Source organism: Cynocephalus volans, chromosome 2, assembly GCF_027409185.1.
Source record: "Cynocephalus volans isolate mCynVol1 chromosome 2, mCynVol1.pri, whole genome shotgun sequence".
In the NCBI taxonomy this organism is placed as follows: Eukaryota; Metazoa; Chordata; class Mammalia; order Dermoptera; family Cynocephalidae; genus Cynocephalus; species Cynocephalus volans.
In genome coordinates this window covers 195,441,066-195,464,958 of record NC_084461.1, presented here as the reverse complement: position 1 = coordinate 195,464,958, position 23,893 = coordinate 195,441,066, and the positions used below count along the sequence as shown (strand labels likewise).

At 43.0% G+C, this 23,893-nt stretch overlaps 1 protein-coding gene across 1 annotated transcript in view; it reads right to left on the bottom strand.

The window, feature by feature from the left end:
• Positions 1–13,918, bottom strand: part of SRRM4 (serine/arginine repetitive matrix 4) — a 149,927-nt gene extending 136,009 nt beyond the window's left edge. Inside the window, exon 1 of the mRNA XM_063087387.1 lies at positions 13,788–13,918. Coding sequence (XP_062943457.1) covers positions 13,788–13,918 — 131 coding nt within the window. The remainder of the gene's footprint in view (positions 1–13,787) is intronic.
• Positions 13,919–23,893: the final 9,975 nt, after the last annotated feature.

The window sequence follows — 23,893 nt, the reverse complement described above, 5'->3', positions numbered from 1 at the left end:
CCAGCTGAACTTACTGGCCAGCCAAGAATGTGGAAAAAATTTAACTGAAAATCAGTCCTCAGGCATCAGAGAATTCACATGAGTGAGAAACAATATGAATGTAAAGAATGTGGAAAGGGTTTCAACAGAAAGTCAGCCTTCAGCATGCATCAGAGAACTCACACAAGTGAGAAGCCCTACAAATGTAATGAATGTGGAAAAACCTTTAAAAAGAGATATTTAAAATTGCATGGCATTACTACTAACTTGTATAACCTTGGGCAAGTCACTTAACCTGCTTTGGCCTTAATTCTCTTTTTGACAATATTGACTCCTGCCTTGCTTTCTAATTGTTAGTTATTTATAAGTACTTATCATGTACTAGAATGTAAACAACTTGAGAATAGAAAAAAATTTATTAACAATTACGCTTTGTATATAGTAGAAGCTCAACTGGATGAAGGCATGAATGAACAATCAGAAGGGAGATGTAAAATCACTCTGCACAAGGTAAGAAAAAGGATCATAGCAATCATTATTCTTTGTTTCTGATAGAAACGAATTTGTACAATTGTTTATATTTATGTAGCAAAAGACATAAGATACCGGAATTCTTTGGAACCACAATGTGTCAGGTGTTTTGAAAAGAACTAGAACTGGGAGATCAAATTCAACCAGGCTCTACACCTGTATGGTCTTGGAAAAGAAATGATCTAAGCTGCTAGTTTTTTTGATTAGTTAAATGAAATGAAAAAAACTTACTTTACCATAAATATAGAGAAGTGGCAAAGAAAGGCACAAAGTAGATACTCGATAAATATTGGTTGGATGGATGAATAAATAAATGGGAAAGTAAATAGTTGGAGAATGGATGAATGAACAAATATTTGGGGAATGAGTGAGTGGGTAGATTAATGAGTGAATGATTGGTTCCTTGATCAGTGGATGAGTGTAGGGTGGATTGATAGATGAATGAATGGATGACTAGGTGGTGATGGATAAATGAAAGGAGGAAGATCATGAATGAATGTTTGGTAAATGGATGGCTTGGTGAATGTATGTATCAAGCTCTCAGCAAGCATGAAGTATTGTGCATGTGAAGAACAGCCATGACTGCACACCGGCTGCACCTGAGTGGGTCAGCTTGGGGTAGGTGCTGCAATTAGAAGTCCCACATTTCTCACTCAAAAAAGACTTTTCTTTCTACTTTCTTTCCTCAGGAAACTTGCTTCTAGGAAGGCTGCTACATTAATGTAGCAAACTGACAAGTTCCAAAGTAGAACCCCTGGGGGGTGCCAGTGGACAGACATCCTGAGCCATGTTCTTTCCTGTGCACGAATGTGGCACTGGGATGGAGCAGAATGGTGCCACATATTGGAAGATGTAAACAGCTTGTCAAGAACTTCCTTGTTCCCATATGGTGCTCCTGATTTTTTTGGTCTCTCCTTCCTATGTCAGCAGATTGGCAAAGCAGGTGTTCTCAACAAGAGTTAGAATTAACCAGCACAAGATTCAAATCCTAGCTCTGAAATTACCTAACTGTGTGACTTTAGGCAAATTACTTTCCTCTCTAATCCTTAATTTTCTCACCTACAAAATGGAAATTTTCATAGCATCTAATTACCTCAAGGGATGGTTGAGTGGATTAAGTGATATACTGAAGATAAAGCACATTGCTCAGTGCTGGGATAGAATAAGTAATCAGAAACTATTACTAGTAGCTATTAATAAACCTTTTTTTTCTTTCCTTAAAAAATATATTTAATTTTTCATTGTACATGTCTATGGGGTACAGTTTGTTGTTTCAATACATGCATATATTGTGTAATGATCCAATCAGAATAGTTAGCATGTCTATCACCTCATTAAGCCTTTGACAGATAAAGAAGTTGGAAAATTGATGTTCATGAAGGCACTGAGGCAAAGAATCGAACTTTGGGAGTCAGGAGACCTGGGTTCCCATTTACTGTGTGACTTTGGGCAAATGTCTTTCCCTTTCTGAAACTTATTTTCTCCATCTGCATAATAGAGAATTGAACCTAAGAGCTCTAAGGTTTAGGATTCTTGATCAGGGGTATAATCCCAGTGTCCTTTTATACCCCACCACTACCACCAAACTGACCCTCTTTTGAACATGATCCTGAATGGCCAAGGGCGACGATAACAAATGCTCAAATCTACCAAAAATCAGCAGCCACTCAAGTTAGAGATTTTTGTCCTCATATTACAGATGAGGACACTGAGGCTCAGGATAGTGAAGTGACTTGCCCAAGGTTACACAGCTAGTGTGGTGAAGTAGAATTCAAATCCAAGCACACTAACTACAGAGCCAGAACTCTGCCAACTGTTTAATATCCCTCCCTTGGAATGTGTCTTATCTAACATTTGCTTGGTAGATGAGAGTCTATGTTTTCCTTAGGCTGGAGGATTGAAGGGGTGGGGACACAGAGCACAAAATTTTCCAGGGAGAGAGAAGACAACAGGCTCTCTTGAACCACAGTGGGGGTAATGCCCATCACGGTGGCTTTAATGGCATCTTGCCCACACCACGTGGTGGAAGTTCCTGTGTTGGCAGCCTCAGCCTGTGTTCCCCCAGAAAATATCCAAAGCTTCTAGGAGAACTTAGACCACAGCCTCTAGTACCTGCATTCAAAACATCAGGTGGGCACAGTTTGAGAGTTTACTTCTTAAAAGGACATGAATGCTGGGTGGAACGGCCAGTGCTCTGGGGTGTGGGTAGGTGTGGCTAGTGGACATCAATCATATTAGTAATTTTTTCTTTCCTAAAGCCTATAAGTGTTCTACAACTAACCCATTGTTAATGGTATTAATTCCTTGTGACTTGTTAGGCAAGTTACTGAACTACCCTGGGTTGGATTCCTTCTGTAAAATAAAGATTTAGGGAGGGTGAAACTACAATACTCTTAAGGCCACACCTAACTCTCCTAGCTGCCAAGACGTTCTTTCTTTTGGGGTCATACATAACCGGGACCTCTCACAGAAAGAAGGTTTCCTGACCCGCACCCTTCCCACTGCAGTTTGGGGCCTGTTTCCCCTCAGTCTGATCCCTGCTGTGATGGGGGGCATGGTGTTTCTTTCCAAGGCTCCTGAGCTCTGGATTCCTCTTTCAGTTTTGGGGGCCTACTCTAATCCTTCCATCTCCCATGACCATTAAAATGGATGTCACTCTAACAGATGCTACACTCAGGAAAAAACTACAGTATAGACTGGGGCAGTTGAAAAGGGCATAATGCTGGTAGTCTCCAAGATAAGGCAAAGGAAAGGAGGGGGATTTAGTGGGGATGGCTTTGGTAGTGCAGCCTGAGTCTATGACCAGACATGGTCACACCATTCCCACCCTTCTCTGGAGGATCCATGCTCAGTGCATACACTCGTTGGGTCCGAGGTTTTGTCCCACAGTGGGATGGGAACACTGAACTTGGAGTCAAGAGATCTGGGGCACATTCTAGGCCCTTATAAGACCTCAAGCCTCAGTTTCTTTAACTGTAAAATGGGCATAAAACTGATACTTAACGTTGTGGGGATTAAATGAGATCCACAGTAATTATTCAACAACAACAACAGTAGTAATGGCAGACCATTATCTTATGGGATAACTTTAGGCAAATCATTTCACATCTCTGAGCCTCATTTATTCATTTGTAAAATGGGAATAAATCAATTTTCTGCCTTCTTCCCAAGGAGCTCTGAGCAGAATGGTGTCTTGGGACTGGATATCAAGTGGTCTGTATTTCAGCTATGGTTTTGGCATTAACTTTCTGATGCACTGTGGAATGCCCTATGCTCTTTCTGTGCCTCAGTCTCCTCATTGATAAAATGAAGAGACTATATTTGAGTTCCTTGACGGTCTCCTCTGTTTGCCCTCCCATGGTGACTGTAGACTAAATGCCACGGTAAGGAGATGTTGGTTTATAAAGAGCTGACTATTGGAAGGTGCTATAATAATGATGGCCTCTCATCATTCCTGCTGCAAACAACTGTCCACACGGTAAATATGGCCTTGGGCCCATCCTGCACCATTGCTCAGGTACCTACCTCCTTTGGGAATGGGCTCAGCTCCAGAATCACCTGCCACCTGGTGGTGACAAAAACCCCTTATCAGCTGGAAGCTCTGAAATCTGATTCCAGAAACAGTCAGAGCTGCTCACCTGCTCTGCTAGGCACAGGCTGGATGCAGATGGACATCTCATCAACATCCCAGACCAGTCGGCAGGTAACATATGCCACAGCAGGCCCTTATGGGGCAGGATACCATATCTCAGAGTAGGGGGCTAGGGTGGCAAGAGAGAATGAGCATCTGGTCACCTGATTGTAGCTGAGAAATTCAAACAGGAGCCATGGTGTTGGGCAAACAGCATTTCACTGAACCCAAAGCTTGCCTCAAGCTACAGAACTCAGCAAATCTCTCCACCTTTGTGGGATTTAGTTTCCTCATCTGCAGAAGAAGGAGCTGAGTTTGATCAGTGGGCCCCAAAGTCTTTTGATCTTGTATATCTCTCATTAAGAAATTTTGAGAATAAACCCCAATATGTGTATATATTTATAAATTATATGTGCTCTCTGTTGATCCAAAATATTATGCACATCGTTAAACATGTCCCTCCATCCCCCACATGTAAAATGAGGAGATTGGATGATCTCTAAAGTTCCTTTTGCTGTACAATTCTGATGCTGTACCTCTGTAGGTTTCTGAGTTTCCTCGTCTGTACAACGTGCTTATGGCTGTATTGCCCTCACTGATTATTCATTCAACAAATATTTAGAGATTGTCAACCATGGGCCACTATTAGGTGCAGGGATACTGCAAGGAATAAAACAGACACTGTCCCGGCCCTCAGTGGTTCAAACGTTCCTCCTGTCAATCAAAGGAAGTAACATTGCTGTTTGTGAACATTGGCAATTCCATATGGTTCTGACTATTAGGCATGATAGTGATTAGATGAGGGAAAACTGCTATAATTCATGCACCCAACCAGCGTTTGTTTGGCCCCTGCCATTTATTAGGTGAGAGAGATACAATGAGAACGTAGACACAGTCCCTATTTTCATGATGCTTAGTCTATTAGGAGAGGTACGCTTGCACAAATCAATATAAAATTACAAATGTGTTGAGAACAGAGTGATAAGAAAGTCTGTAGTGGGGAGTGTGACACAGTCTGGAGCACTTTGAAAGGAGTCCCTGAAGAAACAGCATTTGAGCTAAGATCTAAAAGTGGAGTAGGTATAAATTAGGCACAATAGGAGAGAGAGAGTGTTCCTAGCAGCATGTGCAAAGGCCCTGTGGCAGGAAGAAACATAGGAAATTTGAGTAACTAAAAGGAATAGGAAACAGCTAAAGCAGAGAGAGTGAGGGGTAGCCTTTTAGGGATAATTTTAGGGAGGTTGGCAGGACCGTGACTCATCAGGGAGGGAGTTGACTCTGTAACCGTGGGAAAGTAATGGCAAGCTTTAGAAAGAAGGGAGAGTTTACATGATCCAACTTGTTTTTCAAAGAGCTTCTTCTGGCTCTGTGTGGGGATTATATAAAGGAACCAAGGATAGAGGAAGGCTGTATTATAATGACTGATATGAGATGGGATTATAACAACAGTGATTGCCTAAGCTTATTGGACATAAAACAAGATGAGAAAAACGAAACAAAAACACCCATAACCTTAAAATCCAAACCACAGTGACAGAAAATACAGCTGGTAGAGAAGAACATACCTGCAATAGGGCAGACCTGAGTTCAGTTCTTGGTTTCACCACTCACAAACTGTGTGACCTTGATTTGAGGGTTTGGTTTTTGTTTGTTTGTTTGTTTGTTTGTTTATGGCTGGCCAGTGCAGAATCCAAACCCATGACCTTGGTGTAACAAGGCGGTGCTCTAACCAACTGAGCCAAGGAGCCAGCCTTCAAACTGTGTGACCTTGGACAAATCACACCTCACCTCCCTGGTCTGTTTTTCCTCCTCTTCAAAGCATGCTGTTCTATAAACACATTAATTAGGTGCTCTAGGTTCTCGTCCCAATTCTGATTCTTATCAGCCATGTGTCCTTGAGTGAGTCACTTCTACTATCTGAGCCTCAGTTTCCTCATCTGTAAAATAGGGTCTTGAAAATACCTCTCCTTATTATTATGAGGATGGAACTAGATAAAATGAAATGTGCTTAGCACAGGGCTGGGCACATAGCAAGTAAGGAGCTCGGCATGCGCATTCCCACCACGAGTGAGTGCACACACACACTATAAATACACACACTTCAGGCCCAGATGGCACCTCTCTTCCCTCAGGAGTGCTAACTGTCTTGTAAAATTCCAGCTCACTTGCTTAAGCTTAACTTTTAATGAAGCCAGAGAACAGTGATCCATTGGTGTTTCTGCTCAGCAAAGCTGTCAGCGGGATCTAAGCCCTGGGAATCTGGTAGCTAGGGGATTCTCCCTATGAGAAACATTTGCGTCCAGCGGATCTTAATATTTGTTTTGAACAGACACATGTAGATGTGAATTACTTAATGACTGTTTTAGGTTTCGGCATTGTTCCTGTATTTGATTTGGCTTTGTCTCTATGACATCTTAATTCAATGTTTTATTTCACAGAGCTCCGCACACAGCCTGTGGCATATGGGAGCTCCCTCAGCAAAATTTCAAATGGCAGGAGGGGGAGAGACAGAGGCAGAGAGGGAGAGCAGACTATAGCTTCAAGGATGTGCAGTTAAGTGGGGCTGCTGGGTGCAAGGGATAATCTAGGTTTGTAAGCATGGATATTAGAAGTAGAACAAACCCTTTCCGCTGTGGAAACAAAACTTATCACTGCTATTTGGAAGTCTAAACAGTGTCTTTTTCAATTTCCTAATCTGATTGATCACAATCAGAGAGATTGTAAATTTCATGCTTGTCCATAACACATGAAGGGGCCCAGCTAAGCTTTTGACACTGCTGTTCAAAGTCATCCCTGGCTGCATCAGAGTCGGAAGAGGAGCCAAGAGAAGCAGATCAAACCTGAGACCCTGCCTGAGAGGGCAGCAACCCTTCTGGGGTCACCCCCCAGCCTAGGAGCTGAGGACCTAAGAAGTCCTTAACTGGCTTACAAGGTCCACACTTGATCTGTTTCCTGCCTGCATCTTGGGGGTCATCTCCTGTTACTCTCCCCCTCACTCCCTCTAGTCCAGCCACACTGACCTCTTTGCTATTCCTAAAATATGACAAGCATGCTTCCACCTCAGGGCCTTTGCACTTGCTATTCCCTTTGCCTCAAACACTTTTCCCCCTTATCTTCACAGCTCACTCCCTCCTTTAATCCAGGACCCTGACCACTCCACCCAACAAACCATCTACTTTCTTCACCATCTATTCCTTTCCCCTGCTTTATTCTTGGAAACACTATTACCACCAGATCTTATATTATTTATTTATTTCTTCATTTATTGTCTTTCTTCTCCACTAGAGCAGGTTGTTTGCTGCTATGTTGAGTAGCTCAATAAAATTGTTGAATGAGTGAATGAATGAATAAATGAGTGAACAAAAGTACAACTTTTTTTTTTTTTAACCCACATGCAGCTTCTTCCACGTTGTGCATTTATTCCCTTGTGGTTAATTTTATCTTCAACATTTGTGGGATCACCACAATCCCGTCATCATTGGTAGTTGCTCAAAGAATTCAAACTGGATTTCATGTTAACCAGAGCTAGACCATGAAGGACAAGGAACTTAATGGCCCACACCGGAGACTGCATCCTTGAGCCAATGACAGGGAAGTTGGAACTTTTATATTATATGGGCAGTTCCCTTCTGCAACTCCCCTTCATTAGCACTGACTATTTCCCAGCAGGTTATACTCCCCTCCAGAAAGTTTAACCTTTTTTATTTTTTTTTACCATGGGAAAATAAATGGTCTTTGAGACTCTTCTGGGGGTAAAGGCCTTATTCTGATCATTCCTTGCATCTGTAGGTAAAATTGATAAAATAAAGAATCATCCCTATTTTACAGATCAGATAACTAAGGATCACTGTGTGAGTCTAAGCAAAGGACTCCATGCCTAATTGAGGGTCTCCCCATCCTCTGTTTTTCTTCATTCCCCTGCCTTTATTCCTACCTACGTTATCATACTTAAGGCTGTTTGCCTCATGTCCTGTGTCGTCATGTTTGTGTCTACCTTTGCCACTAAACTCCAAGATCCTCAAAGGAAGAGATTGCATTTCATTCATCTTTTTCTCCCCAATGAACCAGACATATAGTAATAATAAAAACTATAATTTATTATTAATAGCAGGAGCTAACATTGATGGAGCCCTTGCCGTGTGCCAAATAGCACTTTCCATAAATTAGCTCATTCAGTGATCACAACAGCTGTTGGACGTAGCTGCTATTATTAGCCCCATCTTATGGATGAGAAAACTGAGATTGAGAAGGTCAAGTTGCTTGCCAAGAGTCACATAGCCAGTAAGTGTTCACAAACAGCAAAAAGAAACATTTCTTTTGATTAATTTGCTGTTGGGATCTGTCAGATTTTTTAAACAGCTCTACACATTTCCGGTGGCTCTTTAGGGAACACCGAAACTATATTCAAAATTGAATACAGAGCATTGGATGGTCAAGAGGCAAGGCCGAGGGACGCGAGCATCATCCTGACAAACCCCAGGCCAGGTGGTGAGGGGCTTAGCATCTACTCTCTCTGCATCTACTTAGGCCATAGGAACACGAGCACCCAGTATATGGAGGTCACGGTCTGTACCAGGCACTGCGCCATGCTCTCTACATGAACTATCTCATTCACTCCTTGCTACAACCCATGAAAGGAATGTGTTGCAGATAGGGAAACTGAGACACAAAGAGCGGAGATGACTCGCAGGTCCCACCGGTAGAAACTGGCAAAGAAGGATTTGAGCCTGGGTAGATCTGATTTCAGAGCCCAACTCTCCTCATTTCTACTTCCATCTCAGAAATATTTTCATACATTTCCAGGAAAGTCTTAGTCACAAGCAATTAAAGAGCTTCGGTTTTGCTAAGCCTCTGGAAATTCTTCCACCTCACAGGTAGGTAAATCCAGCCACTCTGAAAGAAAGGGTAGTTTTAAATTTCCTGTACCCCTGCAGCATGCCTGAAGTGCTCATCGAGCAGAAGTCATATGACCTAGGCTTCTTTCCTCATTACAGGAATTGATATCTTAGGGATGTTCCCCCTTTTTGGTAACCTAAACTGGGGGATGGAAGTAACTAAGACCCCCAGGCCTGGAGTGCACTGGTTAACATGTTTACCTGCCCAGCCAGACCGATTTCTATGTCTTGGGAGCCTCATTCTGACATTAGGGAGAAACATATCTATTTGCAGCGTGCATGTCTTTTGGGTTGCACTGATCAGAATCTCCAGTGTGTCAGAATTGGAGGTGGGGCTGGGAGACAGCTAATCTGTTGCTGCATTTGGACCATGTGTACTTATACAATTAATGCATCCAGTGTTCTATGGACATTCACCACACTCTGGTTCTCTAAGAGCACGTTTGCCAAGTGAACACAGCAGCATGTCAGAAATGACCCCTCCACCAACTCATTCAACAAATTTCACCTTCCAAAAGGAGAAAGATTGACCCAAACAATAACACTTCCTTCCCAGAGAAAAATGTTCATTCATCGCCAGATAAGCATTCTCTGTGACCCTCAGTACATTGACTGTCAGATAATCTCCCAACAGCCCTTCACCCTGCTCCCGAGGACAAGGACCAAGTCAGCACAAATGTACTAACAGATCTCTTGGCACCAAGGGGAGTCGAATTAAATGGTTCAGTGGCATTATTTCTGCTTTACCACTTGGCCATCTTTCCCTTTATGCAGTAAAATCTCCAATAGTTTGGAATTTATGATCCTTTGGACAGAAACAGAGCTGAAGTCTGCTTCTTGACTATTCTGCATAGAAAGGATTTTCGAAGAAAATTAATAGCTTGTTAAAAGAATTGTAAAGGGAATGCTTACTCTGTGTAAGGGTGCCACTTTTCTAGCCCTTTACTAGCACTCAAGTATCCACAAACAATTGATATGTTAATTTCAAATGATTTTTACATGCTCATTAAGTCCTCCCCTACTACTAGTCATCGATATGGTTATTGTGGTTTGAGCTGGCCTCAAACACAAGGTTTTCACTGAGCTTAAAACTTCTTAGGTATGAACTTTTCTAGACTAAGCAATTAACAAGGAGAATTAAGTTAATGCCAGGTAAAATGATGACTCTTCTTTGGTGGGGATTAAAGTGGGAGCGGGGGATCTCTCTACAGTTCAGGCACCATATTGATTCATGTTGGCTCCCTTCCTGCTGGTGTAGGATGAAGTTTGACTATGGTGACCCTACATCCTGGTTTGCCTGGGATAATCCTTGTTAGATTTTCCATCCTAGATTAATTACTAACAACACCCCTTTCATTCTTAAAGATGTCTTGATACGAACTATTAATTATATAGTCAGTGTAGATTTGATGAAACAAAGGGATTAAAATTGTGATTTCTCAAGGAGATTGAGCTTTCTTTAGACTGGCAGCATTTGGTCTTCTCTATACAAACAAAAAGAATGCTCTGTAAAAATGATGTACTAATGATTCTAAATCCAGATCGCTCTTCAAGAGCTCCCTAACCCCCTAACTGAAACAGATCAGAAAGCAGCTAATCTTCCTTCATGGAGCAGGATTTGGGGACCATTCCCTACCCCATCTCATGTGTGTTAATTCCATCTCAGTATAGTTGCCTGTCAGAAGTTGAAATCCCACAATTTTTATTGACAGCATTATTTGGGAAAGAAATGGGTAGGTATGAAGAACTTAATATGGGAAAGAATTGTTGATTTCCTTTTGGCCATTATAGGCTTTGTTACAGAGCCGATGTCCATTAAATAAACATTATGTGACACATACTATTCAGAATGTCTTATCTGACTCAGTCTTCACAATCCACTGTCTAAGGGGCTACTGCTATTATTTCTAGTTTCAAGCTGACAAACAGGTTCAGAGAGGTAAAGCCACTTGCTCAGGACACCCAGCTAGTAAATGATAGGGCCAGGACAGGAATCCAGGTTGTCTTATGCTCGAGTCTGAGCTCTTAACCACTGTGATATACTGCCTCCCACTCTGTTATACTGTTCTGACATTTGAGTCAGACATCTGCTTGCAATTTGACATATTATAAAGCTATTGCCTCATCAAGTATGCTTCACCAAGGGGGAGGGGGAGGGGCTCAGGGGTGCTTGGAGTGCTATTGTACAATGTATGCATATTACTATGCAATCTACAAACTGAATGTATGCATGCTTCTATGCTAGTGCTAAATTATTTTCAGAGACAGACTTAAAATACCCTGGGGAAGATCACTGGGGGAGGGGGACCTTACCTATTAACAAATAAGGGTGTAGCCAACAGGACTGGCTAGTGTTTCATCCGTTCCCTCCCCCGTCTCCCTGCAGACAGCTACTTGTGCTGATCTGCTGACTGTGAGCTGGGCTTGACTCACGGAACTCAACAACATTTCTGATGAGAACAAGTCCCCAGATTGCCTCTAGAGGAAGCCACTGTGGCTCAAATGATGCTATGCCATGTCTCTGTCCTTTTTACTCCTAAGAACTCTGCTTTGGTAACATGGTACTTTCACCCTTAAGTAAGTATAGAGCATTGAAAAGGAAGTGGAAAATTGACCATCACTGGACGTGGCTGGCTTGGGTGAGATTGGAGATGATTCAGGTTTTACAGCTAGTCTGTTAAAAGACAACTCCAATCCAGTCTTTCCTGAGGTCTTGGATATAAATATTCTTTGCTCATTTTCTACCCCAAACCAGGAGTACCAGCTATAAAACAGAGAGACCACGCCTGTTACAGAAGTACTAAACGGGATCCTTCTAGCATGATGTAAATTTAGGGTTTACGGCTCAGACTTTTACTTCAGGGGTGGTTTCCAGAAGGGAACAAGACCCAGGACATTAAAAGATACCAAGAGTGAAATAATACCAGGGGAGTAGGAGGGGGTGCTATTGTAAAAGTCTCCAATGGATTAAATTAGAATTAGCAGAAAGCATGCGGGTTGGGAGGCCTTTTGGACAATTCATAAGATTTGAACTGACCAAGGGAAGGGTATGACAGGAACAAACAGACAGACAAAGGGTAAAAGTACCAAGCAAGGTGGACATCAGGCATGCTTTTCTGAATTAAAACACTGCCAGGAATCTGCTTTCTTCTCCCTACACTCCTGAAATGGAAGACTCTGGACTAAACGCCACACTTCTAGTTTCCAGTGAAATTTCCTCTAGTCCCTCGTACAAGGGCATTTTCTTTGGCCACCACAGCACCTGATTCACCAACAATAGGTACACTCCAAAGGTGGAATGGATGGTGGAAGCTCAGAAAAATAAAACCACTGACGTCAAAACTCTCTGCAAAGAACCTCCTTTCAAGCAGAGAAGCACCAGCTTGTGATGGCCTTTGGTGTTATTGTTCCACTTCTCCAGCCTGTGTCAGTAGGTGTCCCATCCCTCCCATCCATAAATACTGGCAGCTGCTGCCTGCAGCCTGCTACATCCTACTGGCCCATCATGTTTCATGTCCACCCATTCCCAGCATGGGACTCCCATTTTTCTAAAGACCTGTATGAGCCTCTATCAGACTGTGAAAAGTTCTTCAGTCTGGGTTTGATTCTTCAGATATGATTCCCCATCAGTCTTTCAACCCACAGATACTGGAAAGTTGAGTTTCAGTTGTGCCAGAACAGGCATTCTGTCCAAAGCACTTTCCCAGAAATGTTTTCAATCTACTCCCTAATGCAGCCTGCCAGTATTAATACATCCTCCAAGTGGCCTCCCCTGGTCCACTTTTTTCTTTTTCTCCCACTGAACCACTCATTCAACATCTGCAAAAAATGAGTTTTTATACTGCCTTGATTTTCCCTGACAGAGAGCACAGTCTTCTTCCTTTTATTCTCAACTCCTCTAAAATGAATGATTTATGAAAAGAATTGGGTTGCCTCTGTCTTGGAATGCTTCCATTTTCCCCAGCCTCCTCTTCCTTTCACCCCACATCCTGTTCTCCCTCTTTCTACCTTCCTTTTATTACACCATTTCTACCACCATCCAAGGATCTGTTCTCATTTTTGAGTTCCACACAATCAGACTCTTTTGGAAAAATCAAATAAAACTCTTCCAAGATTATCTTCACGATCTTGGAAGGCTCCACCCTGACTCTTGAGCACAAAGTCTTGGTTTTGGATGCTGGGGAGGAGAGAATTCAGCAGCAGCAGCCACAGCCAGAAAGGTGTGGAGGAGGGTGCTGTTTTGGGTGTATTTGAAGGAACAGCATATGGGCTTTTGTCAAAACGTTCAGAGCTCGCCAGTTGCTGAGCTGAGGATAGATATGTGCTGCTGTCTCTGAACATTGCTTCAGCCGGTTCAACCTTCATCTTCTTTTCTTGTATAATTCACCCCAACCAGCTCAGATCCACCATTTCTTTTCCCCCCTTGCCCTCTGAGCTCTGTGATACCAAGAAAAGTTTTTCAGGAAAGTCATACCCCACCTACACCGCCCACCCAAAGAGAGCAAAAGCTCTTGAATAGGAGCAATAGGGTCTGTTGAGTTTTGCTCCCCCCAAAGAATCCCTGTCCCTTCTCACCAGCTGCCACCTCACACAAGTGATTAGTTCCCATGTTCCAGCGGGAGATACCAAGTAGTGACGGGAAAAGACAGGCGCCCTGGCCCAGCTGCCTGCATCCACCCCTCAGGGCTCTGGGTCACAGGCCAGACAGGGAGGACCTTCAGGGTCTCCCCTTTGAAGAAAGAGATTATTACCTTGGCAGTGGCTTGCGGGCCGTGATACTGGCGACAATGATGCTCTCGGGACGCGGAGTGGCCACTGCTTTGAAGGTTCCTCGCCAGAACTTCTCAAAAAGCTGCTTCTCGCCTTGCTGGACGCTCGCCATAGCCAAACCAAATGGGCCAGGGCAGCCGGGCGCTGTCCAAAGTGCTGAAACGTAGACTCCAGACCGGGGCACACCCGGCTCCGGGCTCGGTCCGTGTGAAACCCAGCGGGGTGGGATGGAGAGACTGGAGTTCAGGGCGGGGGGTGGGGGCCTCAGCGCTGGCAGGCGGCGGAGAAAGAAGGCTTGTCCGCCGGCTTTCTTCGCCTTCTCGGTTGGCTCCGGGTTGCGCTCTGAGCTTGCTGAGCCTCCGCGCCCCAGGAAGGGAAGGGAGGGCTGGCTTTCTCGGCAGCCCAGGAGAGAAGAGGCGACGGGGTCGTCTGTGTGTGCGTGCGCGTGTGAGCTCCGGCGCGCCCGGGTTTTGTCTCTCGCACAATGTGACGTTGGAAGAGGAGGCTGGTCGCGCGAGCTGCACTTTCCTCCCCCTTCTCCGTCTCTCCTCCTCTCCACCAACACCCTCCTCCTCTGGCTCAGCCTCCTGCCGCCATCTGCATAACAAAAGCCCGCAGGTCTAAGGAGGAGAAAGGGCGGGGCGTGCGCCTGTCACCAGGGCCCGGTGCTGGCGGTGGAGTTGGAGCGCTGACCCCTCTGAGAGGCAATCCCGGCACCCCGAACTGAACCAGGCAGGGGATCCTGCTTCCCAGCCCCCTGCCCTGCCCCCGTCATCGTGGGGCATCCCCCACCCTTTCCTTTCGTGCCCTCTGGGTCTGGCCACCTCCCTGCCGAGCCCCTTCTCAAGTCTTGTAGCGGGCTTCTACTGAGGGGGGAAGTAAAAAACTTAACCTATCCGCCCAAGGCACCCCCCCGCCCACTTCTGGAAGGTACTGCCTAGGCCGGCGAAGGGGGTCCCCTGCATTCTTCTCTGCGCCTGGGGGCCGCGAGATCTCCACCACCCAGAAAGTGCCATTTGATGGACAATCAGTCACCAGTTGGGCTCTCACCATCTGCCGAGCCTGGCCCCCGCCTGCAGAGGGGCGCAGCGTTACATCTGTGCATGCGGCGCTGTAAAGGATCCCTCTTTTGTGCCGCACAGCCAGCCTGCCCAACGTCCCCACTGCCAAACCCGTCCAAAGGGGAGAGTACCCCGCCCACCCCACCCTCCCCCCACCCACTCCTGGGGAATTCAGCTGCTGCCACTTTTCTTAACACGGTTTCTCTCGGGAAAGGACTACGTTTTGGAAGAGGATTTAAGGGGGCAAATCTGAGGATTACAGGGGATAGTTACTTTCTGGTCTCTCCTCCCCATCTTCTAGCCCCTCACAGTTCACTCATACTCTTAGCAAATGGAGGTTTAGAATCCCAAATAATCCTCAGAGGTTCTAGGCAGAATCTCCCCTCCCGACTCCCCACCCCAGGGTTTTCATTCAGAAAAAGATACCATTGCGGGACCCCTCAGACTATCTCTCCCTCCTCGGAGCCCTTTAATCTCAGCAGAGTTACTACTGCCCCCGCCACACCCCCTAGGTTGTAAATCCTGGAAAGAGGCCTCAATGTGTCTTAAAGGCCTCCAAGCACCTGGCACCGCATCCCAGACACAGCAGGAATAAACCCATGCTTCTTGCTGAGGCTGGCAGCAATGGGGACCCAAAGGTCCGGGGGCACCAATGTGAACTTCAGAAATTCTTTGAAAGGGAACAGGAGGTAAATAGGAAGTAAAGGGGTGGAGGAGGATAGAGAGAACAAGATGGGGCAGGGGAAGAAAAAAACCTGGAGTAAATGACTATGCGTCCGGGGGAGTGTATACCTTTGGATGTGTGTGTGTATCCCAAGTTTGTGTACCCGCTTCTGTGAGCGCCTGAGAGCGCTGCTCGCTCTGCAGTGACCCCTTCTGGTCAATAAATAGAGGTGCATTTGCTGGCTTTGGGTTGTGGCTGCCAGGAGGTGGGGCTGGGATGCTTGCAGCTGAAGGAAAGTGGAGACTAGCCTCACCCCTCCCCTCCGTCACCCCCCCATGCCAGAAATCCCTCATCCCCCATTGATCTCAGGTCCCATTTCCCACCCTGAAGTTGATGTCCTTTTAAATTCAGTCTAAAGCTGGCCCTTTAATTAACCTGGGATATTTGAAACTATCCTTAGTCATGACATTTGGAATATGAGCTGAGTCACTTGCAAGGGAGAGGTAGGTGGGATATTACCCCCACAAGATCAATCAATATCTCCCAGCTGTGCTCTTGTTCTTAATTCCTAGAACGTTGCTCAAGCTTCCACTGGCACACAATTGTCTCTTTCAACCACACAGCAACCAGGTAGGGTGGGAGAGGAAGCTGCTTTTACTCTGTTTTAAAGATGAGAAAATTGAGGTCTAGGATGGCCAGGTGACTTGGTCAAGGTGATTCTGCAGGGAACAAAGAAGGTCTGTGAAGGATAGTTTCTGTTTCGGCTGGAGGTGAGGATGGAGGAACACTTGGGATACTAGGCGTACCAAGGTGAGACTTTATAAAAATCACCAGATATCAATAAGCTACATTCTTAAAAGCACACAGTGTTGAGGCTTCTAAGTTAGGAGTCTCCAGTAATATGTTCAGGGCCTGGGAGCCAGAAGGCCAGGGTTCAAATTTTAGCTCTGTCATTTCCTATCTCTCTGATCTTGGAGGAGTGACTTCACCTGCCTATGCCTTAGTTTTTTGGTTTTTATCAGCAGTGTGAAGATCCTATAAAGATTAAATGTATATGTTTAGATGGACTAGCTTTAAGGATTAAAGGAATTAACACAGATACAGGCTACAGAACAGTGTCTGGGACATAGTTTACTAAAGAATATTAATTATAAATCCCAATACTTAAGAACAGAGCCTCTGGAGTCAGACAGAACTAGAGTATAAAACCCAGCTCTGCCACTTTACAACTGGATGACCTTGGGCCAGTAGCTAATAGCTTCAGTTTCCCCATCTGCAAAATGGAGACATTAGCACACACTTCATATAGTTGTGAGGATTAAGTGAAATATTACCTGTAAAGGACTTAACACAGTGCCCAGTTCATAGTCAGTGGCCATTAAATGGTAGCTATTATTGCTGATGCTTTTGGAATCATCACTTGTTAGTATCTTAAGTCAGGCCACGTTCAGTTCAATAATCATTAATTGATGACTGTCTTGGATCTTGTTCAGACACCATCCTGGCACAGAGGGTCCAAAGATAAATAAGAGATGGACCTTTCCCTAAAGAAGTTCACAGTCTAATTCACCTTCTGGGTCCCCATTGCCTAACATTTGTCTTCTTTGTACTTTATCAAAGCGACTTAGACTTTAGATCCGCCTTCTTCCATATAACTGGAATTTCAATTCCATCACTTTATCAAAAATATAACCATCTTGTGACTCATTCCTTCAGGGTATTGCTGTCTGTTTTCCAGGTGTAAGTCAGCCTACCCATAAACCGAGACCCATCAACATGATGGTTAATGAATACAAATATGTGGCACAATTGCTGCATGTCCTTTGTACTATGCTGATGGCACACAACACTAGTCCATCACAGTATTTTTTCTGGGATCTAACCTCAGCATCCTTCTCAACATAATCTTCTAGATAGCCACTGCTAGTTGGTTGGAGCTGGCATTTCAGATAAAATCAATTTGTCATCCATGTCTAGAGGGTGCACCTTTACCTGATCGGTATTGTTCTTTCATTTGAAAAAGAGGAGACCAGGGAGAAGTGATTCTAGGATTTGCAAATCCAGGCACTCTAGAGTAGAAACTAAAGAGGTTCTCATGCATCCTTTGCCCTAGTGATCTGAAGAAGCAGCACCTCCACCTCAGAGAAATGGCTTCCTCTCCTCCTGAGGCAGTTCAAATCCTACCCTGCTAACATTACTGTGTTACCTTGGGTAAATCTTTTAATATCTCTGTGTCCAGGACTTCTCTGAGTACAATGGAGCTAATCATTACCTACCAGCATCAAGGAACATGAGGGAACTTGACAGTCTGTACCCATTTCCAAAAGTCCAGTGAACAGTGAAAAATTCAAATGATGATTGAGATAATAGGAACTGTGATAATGAGGCTAATTCATCTGTCTTTGTGCTTTAAAACATGATCTTGCTAAACCATTCAAACTACAAGTTTCTGTATTTCTTCACAGAGACATTTGGGGAGGAAAAACTGATTGCACTGCTCTACTCAGGGTTTAATAATCCTCACTTTTTGAAAGTTCTATCTTGTGTCTAATCTAAATCCCACCTCTACTATTTATTGCCCATTCTTCCCCCAGAGCATAGATATGTACTGCTTCAAATGCCTCTGAACTAACATGAATAAACAAGGAACGCTCCTTCCTTGATTTCGTAGTTCCCAAGATTCTATGAGACAAATGCATTCATTGTTGTCTTAAAAAATAATTATGGCTACGCCTGTCAAGTATATGTTGCTATGTTCTATATTCTAGTCACCATGTGTGCCAAACCCTCGATGAACATTTTTTCATTTAATCCTCACAACTCTATGAGAAAGGAACTATCATTGTCTAAATTTTACAGATTGGAAACTAAGTCTTTGAGTGGTTACTATTACTTACCCAGAATTGCATAGCTAGCAAGTAGTGGAGTCTTGTTTAAAACCCAGATCTGTCTTAAAGTTCAGGCTACACTGATTTCCAGCAAAAAGATCACAGAAGTGTAACATTAGGAGAGTATGCACATGTGTCCATCCTGTCTATAGGTTGTATACAAATCTAGAGCTGCCCATCAATCTAAATATCTACTTATGCTACAAATGATGCAATTTTCAGAGCCTCCACCCTCTTTCTGGAGGAATGGCAAAAACTACTTGCCTAGTACAGCCCTAATATGGGCATCCTAGATTTTAAATAATTGGGAGGACAGGACATGAATCTTCAAGGCTGCCATATTGATTTTGTGGAAGGAGATCAAGCTGAAGAATCTTGGTGGGGAGGGGGACAGGAGGATGGAGCTGTCCAACATCAGGACCTGAATAAAAGGGACTATTCCTCTCCCGAACAATTGTACCGGCCACCTAATTGGCCTCCCTGCTGCAAGAATTTAATTTGATTTCTGCTTACTTGTTCTTTGTATTTACTCTCCCTAGGGCATTTTTTCCTCAAATTGTGGGTCTCCTCATAACTTTCTTCTGCTGAAGACCTTTCACTGACTCCCCACAAATTAGTAGGGTAAGTGCCTAACCCACAAGGCACTCATGATCTGGTGTCTGCCTTCTATATCTGTCCTTGAACTTCACCCTCTAGTCATTCCAAATAGTTCTTAGTATCCCTACATACCCGTTCTATTCCATGACTCTCTGAATAATTGAAAATAATCTTCTCTGACCTCTCTGTCCACCTGACAAACTCCTATTCATCCCTCAACCTTTCATAATCACGTCATCTCAGAAGTCTTATCTGATCCATTCCTACCCTTCCATACCCATAATAAAATCTTTCCTCTCTTAGGCCTCTTCTGAGCCATGTATATACTTTCTACTTTATTGCGAGTAATTTGTCATAGAATTGTCTGTGAGATCCTTCAAAGGACCGCCTATGTCTGTTTCCTATTTGGGTCACCAATATCCAGTACAGGATTGGCACATAGTAGGAGTTTGGTAAATGCTAAAACAATGAGTAGATTTCATATACAGTACATAGCCATACTAATGTTTATATTACCTTAGCCTGTAGGCAATAGGCATGATTTTATACCCATATATTACACATGACAATACAACATTGACACTGCGCTTGAGATTATAATGAAGCTGAAAAATTCCTATTGCCTAGTATGTCATAGCCTTCATAACATTATAGTGCAATGCATTCCTCACATGTTTGTGTAGTGTTGGTGTAAAAAAACTACTGTAAAATATGTTGAGAGAGGGTGCCTAGCTTACCCACTGTGTGACCCTCCCAGAGGTAGCTTAGACCTTTAAGGTGGAAAGCCAAGCACCTGACACATTAGGTTTGACCCCATATGAAAGAGTCATTGTCTACTTTAGAATTCTTATATCTTTAAATAATTTCCACCCATCCCATAGCAAAATAATAGTTAAAAACAGTGAGTGTTACTCACTGAGTGCTTGCTGAGTGCCAGACATAATTTATATCTGTGATTCATTTTCATAACTTTGTGGAGATGGTATTATACTAATCTCCATTTAACAGATGAGGAAAATGAGACACAGAGAGACTTAGGAACATAATTAGAGGGTCCACACTCATGCAACTAGTAGCCAGTGTAGATAATAGAAAAATTCATTTCTGTTTCCTTTCATAACATACTTTTGCACATTGATGAAATCACTTAATGATGCATTTTTCAAAATATATCCCCATCATTACATGATGCATGATTGTACATGCTTATGCAGTACTTGGTGTCAAGCATTATTCTAAGTACTTTACAAATATTAACTCATTTAATGTTTACAACAACCCTATGGATTATGTCCTGCTATTAACCACATTTTGCATTTAAAAAACCCCTGAAGCACAGAGAGTTGAAATATCTTGTCCGAGGACACACAGTTAGTAAAAGCTAAAGCCAACATATAAACTCAATCATCTGACTTGCAGAGTACCTGCTTTTAAGTATTTTTATATACCACCTCTAATATGCTTTTTTATGTCCAAAAATGGCATTCATTCAGGTGCTGGTATGTGTTGGGCATGGAAGTTGGACAGGGACAGAAATGGGTCCTACTCTCATGAACCTTACAGTCTAGTGGCGGGGGCGGGGGGCAGGCGTTACGTTAAATATTGTAAAAAAATAACCATGCCTCAAAGGGGAAATAACGTGAAACTGTATAACTGGAGAATTTACTAGGTTGAATGTAAAGAGGTAAAATCTCTCTGAGACAGACAGTTGTATTTAAGCTGAGACTAAAAATAAGAGGCATTAACCAAGTGGAGAAGGTGGATAGCATTTCAGAAAAAGTATTCAGTATGTGCAAAGACCACACTCTGGAAGAGATTTAGGTGCACTCAAGGGAGAGGCTGAAGCCCAGAGAACACAGTGATGGAAGAATGGAGGAGTTTGTGATGGATCAATGTGCTCCATGCAATGAAATTAGATTCTGAGTCTCATTTTCCTTTTAAGTATAAAATGAGAGAACCACCATTATTACTCCCAGTTTTAAAAGCCAATGATATTATTTCATCGCTTCTCAAAGTGAGGTGCCTTGAAATCCTATTGGTATCCCCCCAGAAGGTTTTAGATGGTATTCAGGCAGATAGAGCACTAAATAACACTGGAGGACGTGATCATAAGGTGAAAAGTTATTCCTTTTTCAATTCCCATCCAAGCCATTGGGTTACCTCCAGAAGTAGATCTCCACTCCTTGATTTTCTTAAAATGTCTTGAATACATGTCTTTGCACTGGCTTTTCCACAATGATAGAAAAACTTCAGATTCAAAGGCATGGACAAACAGAATTTAACAACCTTGCTTTACCTTCGTCGAATTTATTTTTATAGTTACTTCCCATTATTAGCATGTGATACTGACAGAAGTAAATAGACTAGCATAATGAGTCCCTGTGTACCCATTGTCCAATATCAACAATTATCAATACACAGTCGATTTTGTTTCATCTGCACTCTGTCCTACTTTCCACACTAATAAATTCTTCTGAAGCAAATCCAAGACATTGTGCTATTCCAGTTGTAAATACTGCAAGATATTTCTCTATAAGATAAGAACTTCTTTTTTCTTTCTTTTTCTTTTTAGCATAACTGCAATAACATCACACTAAACAAAATTAACAATAGTTTCTTAATATCATTAAATATCCAGTCAGTGTCCACTTTTCTCAATTGTTTTTTAAGTGTTTATTTGTTGTTTGTTGGTTTGTTTGTTTGGATTGGGATTCAGATAAGGCCCATTCATTTGTGGTTGGATGATATGTCCCCTTAAGTATCCTTTAATCTATAGGTCCACTCCCCTGACCCCCCACATGCAAGCATTCCATCTCTCTGTCTTCTTTATTTTTCATAAGCAACTTGGTTGTTTGAGTAATGGAGTTTCCCGTAATCTGTATTTTGTTGATTTTTACATGCCTGTGGCATTGATGATGTTTCTCTGCGCCCTCTATTTCCTGTTAAGTGGCGGTAAGATCTAGAGGCTTAATCAGATTTAGGTTCAAAAGAAATTCCACTAGGAGGTTAATAATGCATAGTTCTACCTTTTCTTCGTATGATGCTAGCTGACATTGAAGATCATTAACTAATTTATTAATTTACTAGGGATTGAAAAATGGTGGTATTCTAATCTATTATTTATTTTTCATGTATTAGCTGGAATACTTCTATGAAGAAATATCCCTCATCAACTATTTGGGCAACTCAGAGCACCATTAGTATAAAATAAATACTTGGCACTTTTCCTTTATTCTTAGTTTATAAAATAATGAGTTGACGTACTAGCAACCTTATTATGTACTACTGATTAGATGGTAGTGGTTGTTTTTTTAATCCTCCTAATGACTCAAGGATTTATATATTTGGTGTGTTATGATTAATTGCTGTTATTATCCTTATTGATGTTTAAACTGTCTCACCTTAAGCCAGGAGAGCCTATACAATTGGTTACTGAGTTTTTTGATATGACCTAGAAGCCTTTTAATGGCTTTCTTGCTTTCTGATATGTCAAGATGTTCCAAGCCCAACTTATAAATTTCCTGACCAAGACCTGGAATTAGCCATTTCGCTAAAAGGCACTGGTTCTTTTTAGCAGGTACCAGAGTTTCTCTTTACTACTGGTTGAATTGGTCTTTGTTTCTCGGCCTTTAGAGCATACACACCTAGGAAATTTTATTTTTATTTCTTCCTTTTTTTTTCTTTGGTGACTGGCCAATACTGGGATTCAAACCCGAAATTGGTGTTATATGACAGCACTCCAACCAACTGAGCTAACCAGCCAGTCTGGAAATTTTATTTTAAAACCAAAATATATCATAAGTTTCTACTTATATTTCTAGTTCAAAAGGTCTACAGTTTTTTCTTTAACCTCATAAGTCTTACATTTGTGTCTCCTTTTGTACATAAAAAAATCCACATTTAGTGACACCAACATAATTACTCATTTCCTTTACCCCCCCAATACACACACATCCATTTCAAAGCAACCATACTTATTCTACCACCTGCAATATGATTACTGAAATCAGTTTAAGATTCTTTTTATTTGCCTCTCACTTTGATGTATATTTGAACTACTGTGTTTTAAAGTCAGTTGGGATGAAATCACATTGAGGCTCATTTATTTACTTTTACTTTATTTTTAGGAATCAATTTTTAAATTTTTTCTTTTATTTATTAATATTGTTATATTTCTACATTCTAAGATGTTGTAGAGCAGTTAGGGGAGGGGGAGAGGGAAAGAGGGAGGGAAATAGTGTAGAAGGAGGAGAAAGAAGGGAGGGCATGGTTGAAGTCTGTGACAACTCACTCATTCTGGCAGGGGAGTCCAGAGGGCTTCAAGCAGTGGCTCAGTTGTTGCTGGGCTGGATGCAGATGTCAGGGGTGTGTGCCTGAAGCCTCCAGCCCCCCACCACCCCAGCTTAAGAACCCGTGGTGCTTCTGGTGGTGGTTCTGTTTTGTCACTGGGCTGGTTTCAGATGTCAGGGGGGCATGACTGAGACCCTCAGCCTCCCACCACCCCAGCTTGGGAGCCCAGGGTGCTACTGGTGGCAGCCTGGTGGTCATTGCTGGGCTGGATGCGGATATTGGGAGGGCATGGCTGAGGCAGTTGGCCCTCCATCTCCCTGGCTTGGGAGCCCAGGGTGCTTCCTGCTGCAGCTTGGTGGTCGTTGCTGGGTTGGTTGCAGACATCAGGGGAGCATGGCTGAGGCCCATGGCCCTTCCACCTCCCTGGCTTGGGAGCCCAGGGGGCTTCCAGTTCTTCTAGGTTTTATAGGTGTTCTTTAGTAGTGTTAGACTCAAACTGTGTCTCTGACCTGTAGATATTTTGTTTTGTCTTTCAGTTGGATTATTAGCTGCTCCCACCACCTAACTCTGCACTGGACTAATTTGTT